At 34.6% G+C, this 16,236-nt stretch overlaps 2 protein-coding genes across 4 annotated transcripts in view; one reads left to right on the top strand and one right to left on the bottom strand.

The window, feature by feature from the left end:
- The window catches only part of LOC135082453 (rabphilin-3A-like), a 41,277-nt gene extending 40,575 nt beyond the window's left edge, over positions 1 to 702 (bottom strand). Inside the window, exon 1 of the mRNA XM_063977249.1 lies at positions 557 to 702. Coding sequence (XP_063833319.1) covers positions 557 to 624 — 68 coding nt within the window. The 5' untranslated portion in view covers positions 625 to 702. The remainder of the gene's footprint in view (positions 1 to 556) is intronic.
- A 2,564-nt stretch (positions 703 to 3,266) lies between these two features.
- LOC135082225 (RILP-like protein homolog) overlaps positions 3,267 to 16,236 on the top strand; it is a 39,010-nt gene continuing 26,040 nt past the window's right edge. For all 3 annotated transcript variants that reach the window (XM_063976995.1, XM_063976993.1, XM_063976994.1), the window contains exons 1-2: positions 3,267 to 3,647; positions 13,091 to 13,208. In XM_063976995.1, coding sequence (XP_063833065.1) covers positions 3,348 to 3,647; positions 13,091 to 13,208 — 418 coding nt within the window. In that variant the 5' untranslated portion in view covers positions 3,267 to 3,347. The remainder of the gene's footprint in view (positions 3,648 to 13,090; positions 13,209 to 16,236) is intronic.

The following is a 16,236-nucleotide window of genomic DNA, read 5'->3' on the forward strand; positions in this document are numbered from 1 at the left end:
TGTAATATCGGTAGTATATTTTGTTACTAGCATATATTTTTAACAGATTTTTACAATTTTGATGTAGCATGTATTATCAATAGCCTATTTATTAAGCCTACAGGCAGGAAAGTAAATCTACTATGAATTTTTAGACAATTGTAATTAGCGATCAAAAATTATACTACAAGAATAAAAATCTATTCAGAAATTTTGATATCGCGGCGAAATGCGAATAGGTGAAAAGCTACAAGGATTTTTTGATTTCGAGGTATACGACTAACAAACGATTTTATTATTTATTATGTTGTTAAGGATTTAGTTAATTACTTAAATAATTTTATTTTACAAAACGGTTCGAGCGACAATTAAAACTTGTTTACAAATTAATTACGTGCAAAATCGCTGTATTTTTTAAAAGCAAAATCAGCTTCTAATTTTATGCAGCAGAGTAAATTCAAGTTTAAAAGTAAATTTAAAAAAAACTTTTACTAATACTGAAATGTTTTATCGAGATCAAAGCCCAAACAATAACAAACTAATTTCCAAAGTTTTTCTTCGTAAATTAGGTACTTACTTGGCACGCAGAGATAACTGCCGGTCATTAGGGCACACATACTTGTTAGCTTTACTTTGACAGTTCATTGTGCATTCGAAATTCGAAAATTTAAAATACAAAAGTCAACAAGAGCGCGGGAAATGAACGCCGCGCGTTCCCGCCTGTTGATTCCTTCCAACTGTTGCTTCGCGCGTGGCGAGATCTCGTAATCGATATTTTAACATCGCTCTTGAAAACAGCTACAATATGGTTGCGAATCCCGGCGTTTTTATCAGATATTACATACATAGTAATAAGTTTGTACACACTTTATGGTGCATCATATGTTTAGATGCAAACGACCTAATTCTTAAGTCAAGAGTAACATATGAATCTTTAGAATAAAGAAGAAAGAAAGTACCTGAAATAAATGAAAATAGTAAAACTCTATCGGAAAATACTTTATGAAGCATTTCATGATACTTACCTATTTTAATTAATGATGCTTATCTGTAGGTAATGTAGGGTACCTAGGTAAATCCATAGGTAAATCACAAAATGTTTGAATTCAGAAGTTTCAGTCACAGGAAGTGACGTTAATCAAAACGGAAATTGAGTTATATCTGTAAAGTGAAGTTAGGACACTATTTTCATTTGGATACGCAGAAAGCATAATACCTATTTACTTATTTTATGATTCTACAAAAATATTTTTTACAATGTGTTTGGTTTAAAACTGTTTAAAACGATAATGGGATTAGATTCTATTTATTTAGCAAATTAGTAATGTTCAATATTTTTTAAAGAAATCAAAAAAACTAAAAGATTAGAACTAAAAAAGTTTTAAGACAATCTTTAAATGTGTATCCGAACACTAAAGCGGGACAAAGTATCTGACATCTTTATCAGTTGCTTGTCAACACAACTAGTGATGGTAACGTAATAACATATCGTTATTATTTTTCAAAACAATGCAAATGCGTTTGCTATCAATTGTAAATAATATAAATTAAAACAATATAAGTAAGTGATTGTTGAAAGTACTTTTTTAATCTGCTCTAAATGGGTAGGAAAAGATGAAAGTGATTAAATAACAAATTACTAATTCCATTAAATAAAATTATCAATATTATGTGCGAATCAATTAAAAAAAGAACCCAAATTTCAATTTTATGAACGTTAAGTTTAACATGAAAATATTCATAAAACCAGCCACTATAGGTGTACCAGAATCTCATGGCAAATAGGGAAAATAAACTTTGTTGAGAGCAATACTGGGGAAATTGGAATAAACGATCTTGATACTGTTTAATTTTTTACTTTTATGACTAATATTAATGAACATGAAGTACGAATATACATTTTAGGTAGGTATGTGTATGAAGAATGTTGTTATACATCAGGTTTTTAACATAGGAAAATGTCTTGGAAATTAAATAAATCGTCTGTGAGAAAAGAAATGTCTGAGAAATTAATTATTTAAATTACCTACATATTTTCGCGTAGAACTGAAACATAGGCGGTGCCGTTCTTTTTGTATATGGCCAGGTCTGGGTTATTTAAAAAAAAGGTTACAAAATTTTACTAAGAAAGAATCTTGAGTGACCCTAGCTGAAAAATTAAAAACTGCTAGATTAAAAAAAAATGAACTGGCTGGATCAGGGGTGATTTACTGTTTGTACTCCGAATGACTGTGTGAATACACCGATCAAAATGGCGTGAATAGTTATGCGCAACTTTAGGGCCCTGTAACTTATTTATTTGTAGAGATATTTTCATGATTATTTCACAATTATTATTAGTTCTACTTATATTTATTTCAAGTTTATTTCAAAGAAAAAAATTGGAAACTTCTCCATTATTCAATCTTGCTTTATGAAATCTTTTTCAATTTTCTTTACATGGTCATAACATCTGCACCAATTTGGGAGATATACCTGAAAACCCCGATAAAGCAGCTATTAAGTAAGAATAATATAAAAAAAACACAACCCTCCTTCTGACACAGTTGGGTACCTAATAAACTAAAAATGTATCAAAACATTTCAGTCCAACTTACTGTCAACTCGACGACGCGCTTTAGAATCAAAGATCGACTTTGAATTATGCCTTATTTTACAATTCACATTGAAAACAATATGCCTTGCTTGAACTTTTTCGACTTTTTCACAAAAATAACAAATAGTCAAGAAGAGATTACAAAAATTTTGCAGCGGCTGACAGATTTCATAATTTTCTTTGACAGGTGACAATTAAACCATAGACAATTGCCATATGAAAAACACACTTTTCCAATATTTTTGTTTGCCATGAGATTCTGGTACACCTATACCTTCAAATATAAATTCAATTTTATTGTAATCATGACTTATTGTTTAATAAAAAAAAACACTTTCAATAAGTACTTACACGTGAGAAAACGAATTAAAAAGTAGTTTCTTGTGTATTTCTAAAATAATCCTCAGTGATTTATTAGTTGTGATCGAGTAACTTCAAATACTTATTGATTTGCATCAATAAACATTATTTTGTAAATAAAAGTATGTTGTGATTAAGATGACATGATCACTTTTGGTTACTATTTGTTTTTTTTTTGTCTTTCTTAATATTTTTTCCATTAATTTTAATTTGAGACCCAACATTGAGATATTGAATAAAAATAATGGTAACGTTACTTTTACGATTCGATACCCACACGCAGAGCACAACCCTACGGGTAAGGAATTTGACATTTCACTTTTCAGTAATAATGGCGCACTTGCGAAAGGTGGATACTTTTCTGTAAATCTTTATTTTGTGTTGTGTGGTGAAGTGAAAACAAGGAATTTTAATGCCGTACCGCAGGCGCTTCTCCGCCAAGATGCCAGATTACGACGACGACGTAACTGTTGTCGATGTGTATGATTTGGCATCGGACATTGGCAAGGAATGTGAAATAATAATTGAAAAATACGGCCCTGACGCTGTAACAGCGTTGCTGCCTAAAGTGATTAATGCTTTGGAGCTACTGGAGAACCTTGCTGTGCGTAACGAGAAGGAAAACCAGGCGCTGCAGGAGCTGACGGCGAAGATTTCTCAGTTGGAAAATGACAAGATTGAGAAGGCCGAGTACAGGCAGCGTTTCGAGAAGGTAGGTGGTTAAGGTCATTGTTGATTGAATTTACGCGTGCAGCAGAATTGAACGCACGGAACGCTAGTTTCGACACCTGTATACTGGATGTAGTTGCAAAAGTTAGTGGCGCTGCGGTGTGTTGCGCGACATTGACATCAGAGTAGCTGCCGTCGAAATGTTAATTACCCTGTATTACTCACTAGAATTTCCATTTTTATCCATATTATGCTGGTAGCTCAGGCATAGGTTGCTATGAATGTGGCGTAGATCGCCCTCATGATAGAAGATGGTGATTGACATCCATGTTGTGACAATATCTGCAATCAGCTGATGAAGATTTCATCAGATTGGTTGCTCTGATATGATCGTCTTGTGTATTGTGAAAGCTGTGGGTTTTGGTTCTGCCTTCTAGAAGTAAGTTTCAAATTATTTACTCTATATTTGTTTGAATAAGTTGTCAGCGTTCAGCTGTAAATTTATTCGTGATTATGATTCATTTTATTTAACTGGTGATTCAGATTTAAGACTAAATATTTGGAATAACATTATTTTATGATTTATAAGATTAGATATCCGACGAAGGATTTTTATTATCTTTCTGTTTTTGGTACAATCCAATAATCTAGATCTACTAAGACATTTTCATTGTTCAAATCAATCATTATGTTTCTTATCTATGTAAAAATAACACATGTTTGGAGCATCATTAGTTTAAAAAATAATTGTATTGTTGTGTTTAAAAAGTACCACATAAATACCACAAATCAATTATTACTATAGAAAATCATTACACTGCCAAATTAGTGATAACATTTCTCATAATGACTATCAAGGCAAAATGTTCAGTGATTGTTATGACATGGATGTTTACTGAATCACTGTTTGATAAGATTCTGATATTATTTTATTAAACTTGTTATCATTTTAATTTTGCCTAAATGAGGCTTTTCTCACTTTTTATCAGAGCAGGGTCATTCCATGACAAATGTTACCGAGGGTGAAAAACTAAATATGTTCTTTTCGCATTAAATCTGATGAATTTTGAAAGTAAACATTCCAAATTATAATGTGCAACAAAAAAAAAACTGAAAGAAACAAGTAATTTTTAAGTTATTAGTCTTCAAAGTCTACACTTAAGTCAACTGTCTGAATGATCATTTTCTCTCTAATTTATTGGTAATACGATTTTAAAAAAACTATCAATCTGTGAAACGTTTTGCCACTATATGATTCGAGGGTATTTATCATAGTATTGGTAGATAGCGTCATAGTCCCAAAAAAATTGATAATCATCATGTTTTAAGTGTGTTTTCTTATTACTTCGGCGATGTAACACCCGAAACAGAAAAACAGGTATTTGTTTTATTATTGTACCTTACACATGGATTAGAGTAACAATATTTGGTAAAAGTAAGGTCATGGTAGTAATGATTTCAAATACTCACTAATATCTGAGTATGATACTAATTTAGTATGTTTCTTTCTTGATTAAAAACTGTAACACCCGAAACGTTTCGGGTATTACATTTTTATTTCTGTCGATAATGTGTGTATATTGCTTGGAGAAGTGAAAAAGTATTACTGTGAGGCTCCTTTGACCTCCCACTAGCGCTGGCATCGGAAAAGGAGTCATATTTCTCAATTTAAGACTTTTTTGAAATGTCGACTTAACACTAAAATTAAGGTATTGCTAAAAAGTGTCGATGTTTGACATTTCCAATAAATATCGTAATTAGAAATTAAAGTAATGCTATTTCAAGCCAAAAACAATAGAAAAAGCTATATTCTGAGGAAAAATTAAACTTGAACTTTGTATATTTAAAAAAAAAAGCTAGTTCGTAATTTCAAACCAGAATTCGCACTATTTGTGTTTATTTGTTGTACTCCTTATATTGAAGTACCTAGAAACTAATAAAACACCGATTTTATCGATAAAACGCGTTGAATTTTCGTACTCGTAACACCCGAAACAGAACCATTGTAACACCCGAAACAAAGAAAAAATTTATAAAAAAATAGTAAAATGTTTTATTTAACAGGGATTGTATGTTACATGGTTTGTAAATTTCATACTTTAAGAAGTCCTGTAAGTTTTAGGTATGATTCCTTAAGAAAATTCGCTAAATTTCGAGTAAATGCAGCAACAGTCAGAACATAGAGGCAAAATCTCGTAACGCCCGAAACGCACACTTTTCGACTCATATTTTCGTTATCCTACATTCTAAGCTGTACAAACTTTATTATTTAAATAAAACAACTAAAAACGGACAGATTAAGGCACTAACATTATTAAAATACTATTTTAAAATACATGAAATTGTTGAATATGTGTGTACGAACGTAACACCCGAAACGATGGAATGACCCAGCAGCTTTTGTTTATATATTTGATTGATCACAAATAAATCCCTTCTTCCAGTGATGGCTGATTTGGTCTCATATTTTACCAAAGTATGGAGTAATATTTACCTAATTCCTTTAGTATAAAGTGGCTCCATCTGTCTACGTTTAGATAGAAAACCAGTATTGATCACTTCAGGTCCTTTAAAATGTAAACTCACTCTTATTAGTACCCTAAATGGTGATTTACACAAGAGACAATGGTAATAACTTTAAAAGTGGTCTTTATGATCTAAAGTTATTCAACCAATAAAATAATTAAGCTCTATTTCAGTCTTTTTATTTCACTTAGAGTTTAGAGCTTAAATTAAACATTCATAAGTTTAGTCTAAGACCACAATAATTACTATAATCTATTAGAAGGCAGCTCCATTATATCATAAATAAGAGATTGTTGTAATCTCATGACCAATCAACTTTCACCATTGCCGATAGCAAATATTATTCAATTTTTGTTACTAGCTCATGACTTTCACTCTTCTTATTGTTAAATATTACAAATATTTACAAATACTATTTCAGAGGCCATTGTACTCATTAGTTCTATGTAAAAACAAAATGCACATTATGCAATCATTTCTATTAGAAGTGTTCAATACATTTGAACAGAGAATCCAAGAATTTAGTATGTATTCTTTAAAATCATAACACAATACATGCATACAGAACAATCTAATACAGCACACATTCATAAATGATGTGCATTCATTCATTCATCGCTATAAAATGCAATTCTCAGTGCATTGTGTTTCTCAATAGGGTAATTGCTTATATCCTTTGGTTTTTGTGCTAAGTCTACTCTTAGATTTATTGATTGCACTCTATGAACGCGCTACTCTACCGACAGATCAAGATAAGTTTAAGTGGTGTTAACATGTCGTGCCGAATTTTTATGTCAATTTTGATAGATTCAATATTGTCTGTAGAAAACTAAAACTATTTAACTCTTACACGCGGCAAAGAATGGCACAGAGTCAGGTCCTTTTCGAGGATGTTGTTGATTGAGGGTAAGGATACTCCTTCATAACTCTTGTCCATTATCAATCATTACACCTGATAAGTGGTCTGCCAAAGGTTTAGCAAACCCAATAGAGCAAAGTGTTAAGTCTACTACAGAAGTTGCCAAACATTTTTTTTTACATTGAAGAGATCAAAGAAAGAAATAAGTAGGTATCATCTATCTACTAAATGTATCATATCGGCAGATACGACGTCACCGCTCACTGAATGACCTCGCAATGGTAGTTGCTTGCCATTAGTCTGTACTCTAACTCTCTATGACGTAAGTGAATTCACTTAGGTCGCACAGAGTAAGATGGATCTCCGTTGTTGGAACATAGAGCATGTAGCAACTTCTGGCCTAAGCAAGTCAAGAGCGAGACGCCAATCTTCTTGGGGAGATCAGTAGATTCCATAGTGCTATCATAATCTTAGCTACTCCTATTGCTTGATAGTAATTTTCTTTCACATAAATTCGTTTCTTTAATATTAGTGTACAAAAATACACTTTGCTATTGCTTAGAAGATTGTACACCAGTACAGTACATTGTATAAAATTAATTAATTGCATTTGCATGTTCATCGTCGATCTAAAGTTAATCGTGTGCATGTTACAATACGATATCATTTAGTTTGTAACGACGCTTAACTCTATGATGATTTGTTGTAATTATTGGTGTGGTATGCTCTGAGTAATAAAAACAGTACGGTGGAAATATATCATATGTTAGACGCGCATTTCATTTGTGTAATATTAATATTGTGATTATTCACGAGTATCTGGCGGAACTGGTAGGACAGCTTCGACAATAGTCATAGGTGTAATCCTAAGTTATTGGCCGTAAGGTTCAAAATCATACGGCAACTCTCCCAGGATGACTGTATGTTATTGGTTCTAGACATGAATGCATTCGTTTCGGTGTCCGCTACGACTTTAGCCTGATGACGCGGTCTTCGTGACGTGTCGCTTAGTGAAATGAGTGCCTAAGTAATCAAACTAAAGTCGCAATTTGTTTTTCGTACCATCTTTGAGGCTAACCTTTTATAGGTAGGTCGTAAGTATACAGTTGTGACGTACCACCACTCGTAAATTAGACCAATTGGCTAATATGGGTTCTTACAAGTGACGTCATACGTCTCCTTCGCAAAGTAATCAATTTGAAACCTATCAGCTCTTCTTCAGTTTGTCTCGACATTTCCTTATCAATAGCACCCAGTAATTCTGTCACGCTTGCTCAAGTAAACGCATTATGGTCTCGTTGGAACGAATTCAATAAGCAGTCTGCAATGCGCTGCCGGTTTGAAATTTCCTTCACTAATTTAACCGACGCTACTTTGGGAATATTTGAAATTGTTAGCTCAATTTCGAAATGAAATTCTCCACGGAAAACAAGCAATCCAGTGACGTGGGCTTGGAAAATCAACCTGCATTGATTTATTGGGTCCCTTGGGGCGCGTATTGGAAAAGCAATTTCTATTCAGGCGTGTTCTCAGACGATAGGTTTTTTTATTTAATAGATGCACCTATTCAATTAGAGTAATTGGCAATACTAGAAGAGATTTCACTGCTGCATAGTTTTTTTGTCTAGAAGTGGGGTAGGTGTTTTTGCCGTTCGAATTCAGATCTAGCCTGTCGTAATTTTGCATGTATGTAATGTAGATAAACGTCTGTCTGGTTGAGTGCTTCCAGAACTCAAATCAAGATTTAAGAAACACAAAATTCCACAACTTTTTCATTTATCAACTGCTAAATTACATTACAAGACGTAATCCGCGGGCGTCAGTTACATCTTCTTTACCCATGAAGTAGATTGAGTTGCGTTGAAACGGCAACACCGAACGACTGTTACTTTCGCCTTATCAATGAGTTGTTTACATTTTTTTCTCTTTTTCAAATTTCTCAATGGATTGAGTATACTAGCCATTGCCACCTACTTGCCAAAGAGAGCAGATCATTGCATTCACATTCAATCTCAACAGTTTAATGAAACAATGGTTTCATCGTACTATGTTACATTACATTAAGCACTTGACTAATAAAATTATGTTTGTTTCGAGTAAATTAACATAAATTATCGCTTGATTGAAATGTTTTCAAGTTCTGACTTAAATATGTATGTGACTCATCTTTTATTTTAAATTCTGTTTATTTTATGTTCATGCTTAGAAGAAAAGTTTTGTTTGTACAAAGAAAATTCGCTAGAATGTTATAATGTCTTGAGGTTTTCTGCGGTATGCCTAATATTAAACAATTTGCCCTTCGCAAGTCTTCTGTAAAACGTTTTAATATAAAGCGGAATATTTAAACGAAATATCCCGACCAACAAAATCCTGAGCCGTCATTCTTTATAGGATTTGTAATATTCCGCCGTAAATATTTGATATTTCGTACAGCTTATGTTGGCTTACCTTTTTATGGATAAGTTGTAAACCAGATATCTTCTAGTTCCTTAGATTCCATTTTTATATTCATCCGCATTTTCTTCACCCATTTTATTGCTCTTTATTGGATTATGCTTACGTAGAGACGACAGCACATCGAGATAGACTGAAGTCTCTTATTCCGTTGTGATAGCGGCGAATTTGCATCAGAAATGTATAGTCTGATGTGCTGTCATCTGTACAAGGTTTAGAAGGATTTCTCGTCGGCCCTTTCATTGGGATGTAGGACCCAAACCATCAATCGCCTGTTTAGTGTCGTCATGAATCACGGAGACTTCCAATTTGAGCGTTGTCCCTTGTCTTATAGGACCGATGTGCCAGCAAGGGTCATAGTTTGTGGCATTTGTCAGCCCTAAAGTGTGTGCATTCCGAGAATTTTGGAAGAAGAGGAATTCGCCATCTCTGACGATTGGAATTCCGTTCGCATACAAGTTTGAAATATTCTGCTTGTTTTGGGTACTTTTTAAGTTATTCCGCAGTAAACCTAGTGGTACAACTTGTTCTTTATTTAGGATTGGGTTTTCTAACAAGCTATCTTTAGCTAGCTGACCTATCATTCCGTACATACAAAGATTGAGGTCGCACTGTCTTAGTTAGGTTCTTCCATATTCGTAGTTTTCTTATATATTAGAATATCAGGCAGCCAGTTCAATGTTGTACATTCCTTGCAATGCTTCGTGAAACTATTAATTTTATTGCACACCATTCTAAGTAATCACAGCAAATACTATAAATAATGTGAAATGTAATAAAATGTGAATTTCGTTTTTGTTTTGTTTCCTCACATTTAGTCTGTTTTTATGACGCTCAGCAGGGCTAAGATGCGCGCCGTGATAAACTGCTATCGCGGCGTTATATCGATTTTGACGTCACTATATCGTTTTATCTACCGGCGCTAACATGGCACCCCGAAAATTATCATGTCATCTGTCAAAATGTGATAGTGATAGATTTGTTTTTTTTTTTGTGATAAACCTGGCAAGCCCTAACATGAAGCGCTAACTATATCATATTTTGACATCACGATAGGATAGGATGTGGTGTTTTTATCGTCCTCGATCCTTGCCCACGATAGCAAGACGATAGGAGATTAACTTTTTTGCAAGCTACTTTAACTCTATTTATTTATCATTTACAATGGTAAATGACATTTTACGATTAATTTGAGGCTAGAAAAATTCAAAGAAAGGAATCTAGCACCTTTGTGATACTTTTACTTCTAGGTGGAGATTGAGTTTTAGTTCAAGAGTTTATCAGAAGCAGCATTTTGTAATTATTGCAATGGATGTGAGGCGAATCTTGCGACAGTTTATAATCATTAACTGCAAAATCTAAGTGCTCCCACAGTCCCACCCACATTTAATTATTACATTACCTACCTTGTAAAATAACCATTACTTACTTACCTACTTAGGTAGGCAGTCAACAACAGTAGGTACATCAGACAAATATTAAGTTGCAAATGACGTGAGATACCCCATAGTGTTTAGCTTGATTTAAGTACCTACTGTCATCTGTACATAATCTTGTAAAAATTATTGAAAATGGGGCGGAATGTGGTGACCGAGCTTCTTATGTCTACATTATTTTCAAACAGTGGCAAGGTCATTGTCAGAAATTAGCATTGGGTGCGATATGTAATCAATAAAAAATTGCTATAATAACAATGAGAATAAATGAATTTTACTAATTTTATAACTTGACGGTGATACCATACATACATTCCACATTACTATAAATCTAATTCCTCCGTTTGGACTTTTTTAAGGGCTTTAATGTGACAGGATGATAATCTTGTACAATTTATTTCATTATAATAAATTCATTCATCATCATCTCAGCCATAGGACGTCCACTGCTGTAATGCTTTCCATGTTGCCCGATGGGGCAGCAAGGTTCTGGAGTGGAGGCCGGGTACTGGAATACGCAGCGTGGGACATCCACCCACAAGGTGGACCGACAACATCACGCAGGTCGCTACCAACCAGGCAATAAATTCATTATTGCAGTGTAATTTCAAAATAATTCAACCATTATTTACAAAATCTTTATTTGGAAAACATTTGTTTTACAATAGCTATTGATAATTTCAAACACTAACAGAATTCCATGAATTGGTTAGCCTAGCCAGTATCCTTGAAGTTTTTTGCTGATTGTTATTGTGAATTTTCATGACAGTGAGCGAGACTTGCTTATGTCTGCTTTAGAATGAAATAATCACTCATAATCCCACACTTCTTCATCCACTGTCTGAAAAAAGAAAGAATATTATTTAAACACAATTATTACAATTACATAAACAGTTCATAAATACAAACATTTACTTAATCTTATTTGTATTTTAAGTTTACATACAAAAGTTGATCATCAATATTATTACACAGTGAAAGAACTATGTGAAATAAATATAGGAAAGAAGGTGAAAGCTTATTTGTAGGAATAAAGATATTTTTCCTTTTATCAGGTGCTATTACTTATGAAAATCAAGATGTGCGGAATATAGCTAATATTTTAGACTTTAGGTACTTACTTTGCTACTTATGAGTGTAACTTTATTTCTCAAATCTCAATAAACTTTCTGACTGCTTCATGTACGTTGAATTTACTGTAAACCTCGCATTATGGGATAGGTAGTGGAGTTCGGTTATTCTGTTAATTTTGAAGACTTCATTCTTTAATACTATCGGTATGATTAGGAATTCTTCATTGTTTTTCTTTAACTTGGTTATCTCTTCGTTTGATATTTTCCGTACTTTAGAAATATTAAAAATAAGACTGAAAACATAAAAATACAATTTTAAAAACAGAATCAAATACAATCAAGCAGTCATGTAATGTCAACAAAATTGACATAACTTTTTTTTAATGACGTTCTCACTGCTTTAAGATATGTTTTTCAGCCGAATTAATAGCAGAAATGAACGAGATTGAACGAATGAGCTAAAATATTTCAAGGTTGGCCAACATAATAACGCAAATTTTTCTTAATATGGCAACAATTGGGTTATCACGCGATAGCGGTCGATAGACTTTTCTATCGATGGTCCCATGTTAGGGAAAATGATAAAATTATCTACGTGATCGAAAATTGTCTTATCATATCATGTCATTGTCGATGCGCGCATCTTAGGCCTACAGATATGAAATTGTTATATTAGGTTAATACACCGATAACGCTTCAAATAAATGCAGGAAATCTACATTTATTTGGTCTGTATTTATTATTTTCCATCATATAACAACAAGCACTTGTATTTGTTGTCATGATATCTCCCTGACACAAATATTTATCTAAGTTATGCAGATATGCAGTCACATCGATGCAGGATTCACCTTCTCGTTATCACGAAAACGCATATTGATGAAGCAAACTACCACTAAGGCATTGTTGGGAAAAGGTGGATAAATTACCCAAAGAATTAGCATACGCAAATTAGCTGATGTTACGTGGACCATAACTAATGCGCTTCTTAGTACAGTCAGCATCAAATAGTTTGTGACACCCAAAGCACAACCTTATTCCGACGTAATGCGAACTTTTTGATTTCTAGATGTCACGAACTATTTGACGCGGACTGTATTAGGTACCATGCCATTCAAATTCATGTTTTGTTGTCCAGGAAATAGAGGCCATCGAGGAGCAGTGGCGGACAGAATCTGCGGAGCTGGTGACGGCTGTTGGGCGTCTTCAAGATGAAAACAAGCGTCTCAGGCGGACCATCAATGCACCTGCTGATGGTAAATTGAACACACTTGCACTTTTACATTAAGGCATGATTTTGCTTGAACTATAAATATTCTGCTTGGTATTGATATTAATGAAGAGTACGAACAGGATTTCAACGATTCTGCTTTTTCCTTTGGTTCAGGAAGTTGAAGTTTTCTTTCATCCTGTCTTTATGAATACAGAAAAGCCGGCACCCGAAGATATTTTATTAATGATATTACGTACAAATGCAGGTTTAAAAATATTAGCACAGTTGCTATTTCGTTTACTCTTATTGTTTACAATGCTACATATTGCTGCTGATCATGACCTTGATATTATTTTGAATCAATTTATGCAAAACGGTGTGTTAACTAACATTGTTTAATTGTTATCAGCAGTAGTTGAATAATAATTTGACAGGTAACAACTGTCCACATTCAATTAAGAATCAAGAAAATATTGTTGACAAAATGCTAATTCATATTTGACTTGTGTGTTACTTTGGGACATCCGTTCTCTCTCTTGCTTGCCATACCATGAAGCTCCATTATAATGTTCATTGTGTGGACAAAACAAGTGTATTATTTTTGTCTGTTATCATAATATGAAGATAGCTTTATATTTCCAGCGAAATTATTTTGTTCCTTCGAGTATTCTCTTGATAATGTCACTCAAAGAGTCTCCCCGAAGCGATGTTATTTCTGGCGTGGGTAATTCTAAAGTCGATTATAAGTAAGTCGCCCACGGCGCTTTTCCCATTGATTTATTTATAGCGACGTCATTAACTGATGAAATGGAATGGAACAGAAATGATGGGATATTCTAATCCGTCCGTTCGATCTTGTATTTTGTTTTGCAAATGCGCCGCCGTCTTGCAGCTGTATAATCGTGGAGAAACAAGTGAGCGTCTGCTAGGAAGATGTTTCTCTCTAAACTGGACTATTCCCATATCTCGTTTCCATCGCTTCAACTCCTTTGTAGCCAGAATCTACAGCTTGATCGCTAATAAAAACCCAACCAATGAAGGGGACGTTTGTCCCGGGAAGGACCCGTAAAGAAATGCTTCTCTCTGGTCGCCTGTCACGTATAGGCAATTTTTCTTACAATTAGGCCGAATAACATTGGCTCCGAACTGTCTTTCTCAAAGTGATATGAGTAAACCTATCTTTGATTGCGAGTAATTTTAAACACTGTTCATTCTCTGAGTCGGTTTATCATACTACATTTATAAAACTGCCAGTTTCTTTTTTCGCGGACTGTATAGTATGATATTATGACATCCCAAGGACATAATATTACACCTGATTTTGAATTCCGAGCGATGGGGTCATTCACACGAAGAAGTGAACGTAATCTGCAGTGACCTACATGTGGTACAGACGACAGAGTTTCAAGCTAAGCCTGTGGCGACTTAATGTAGATGTAATAAGGGTGAATTTGCTACAAAAATGTATAGTCTGATATGCTCTCGTCTGTACATTTCGTTTCTTTCACAAAAAACCATTTCAGTTGTGATTGGATTAGGCTTCGTAGATTGTCGGATTACATTATTATCAGCTTATTATAACCACACCTACGTGTTTATGTTAATGCTATTATTTGTGGCAGACGTTATTTTTAAATAATAATGTGATAATCAGATTAAGCATATTATAAATGCCTCATTGATATGTATCTTTTACACCTGCTAAAATTCCAAAGATAGTGTCAAGATATAGTTTGTCTCCATCTACTTCACTCACTCCCTCTCACTCTTCGATTAGTTGTTTAATTTTCATGTAGAGACGACGCCTCGTTAAACTAAAGACTGGAGCATCCTAATAATTGGATTCCCACTCGTAACAAGCACACTTAGCTTACCACGAGGAGTTAAACGGGATTATTAGTTTGTAATTACAAATTGCTAGTATTCTTTGAAAAAATCATGTCCTTGAGAGTTAAACACTACAGCATCTTATGCGCTTTTAACAAGGGTAATTTTTTACCCGACTTCTGCCAAAAGAAATTAGCGACCAGCCCCTGCTTCCTCTTGAATCACTCTATCTAATAAAAATACCGCATCAAAATACGTTGCGAAGTTTTAAAGATATAAGCAAACATATTAGGGACAGTAATGATAACACTTACTCCATTCATCTAGGAACAAGCGCCCCCTCCCCGTCCCCCGCCCGGGAGCACTACCAAGAAGTTCTGTCCAGGCTCTCCAGCACAGCAGAGAATACATAGACACCTGCGTCTCATTTCTTTGTACTAATAATAATCCAAAGAAGGGTGTAAGAGACAACTATTTGTCTGTGTGGCTCGCTGACTCACTCTCACTTTTAATTAAGCTATTTTTTCGTTACAAAATTTCGAGCTACAGTCTGGTCCGTGAGCACGTAGAATTTTGTCCAATGACCCCTAGCTACCCATCCTTATCGTTCGCGCGTAATTATGTTGCTATCGCGCTCGCACACTCACTGCGGGTGCAAGTCGCACAGTCGCGACAGCAATATAATTACGCGCGAGCGATAAGGATGGGTAGCTAGGGGTCATTGGACAAAATTCTACGTGCTCACGGACCGGGCTTTAGCTTGTAGCATCTGAAGTAGTTGTTTTGCTGTATCCAGGTACAAGCGCCCCCCCGTCCCCCGCCCGGGAGCACGACCAAGAGGTCCTGTCCAGGCTCTCCAGCACGGCAGAGAATACATAGACACTTGCATCTCATTTCTTTGTAATAAGTTATGATAAGAGGGTGTAAGAGACAACTATTTGTCTCTGTATGGCTCGCTCACTCACTCTCACTCTGCATTTAGTTCTTTTTTCGTGTGTAGCATCTTATGTATTTGTAATAGGTGCTATTTTACTGTATCCAGGCACAAGCGCCCCGCCGTCCCCCGCCCGGGAGCACGACCAAGAAGTCCTGTCCAGGCTCTCCAGCATGGCAGAGAATACATAGACACTTGTATCTCATTAATTTTCTTTGTAATAAGTTATGATAAGAGGGTGTAAGAGACAACTATTTGTCTCTGTATGGTTCGCTCACTCACTCATTTTTAATTAAGTTATTTTTTCGTT

Source organism: Ostrinia nubilalis, chromosome 21 (assembly GCF_963855985.1).
Source record: "Ostrinia nubilalis chromosome 21, ilOstNubi1.1, whole genome shotgun sequence".
NCBI classification, from domain to species: domain Eukaryota; kingdom Metazoa; phylum Arthropoda; class Insecta; order Lepidoptera; family Crambidae; genus Ostrinia; species Ostrinia nubilalis.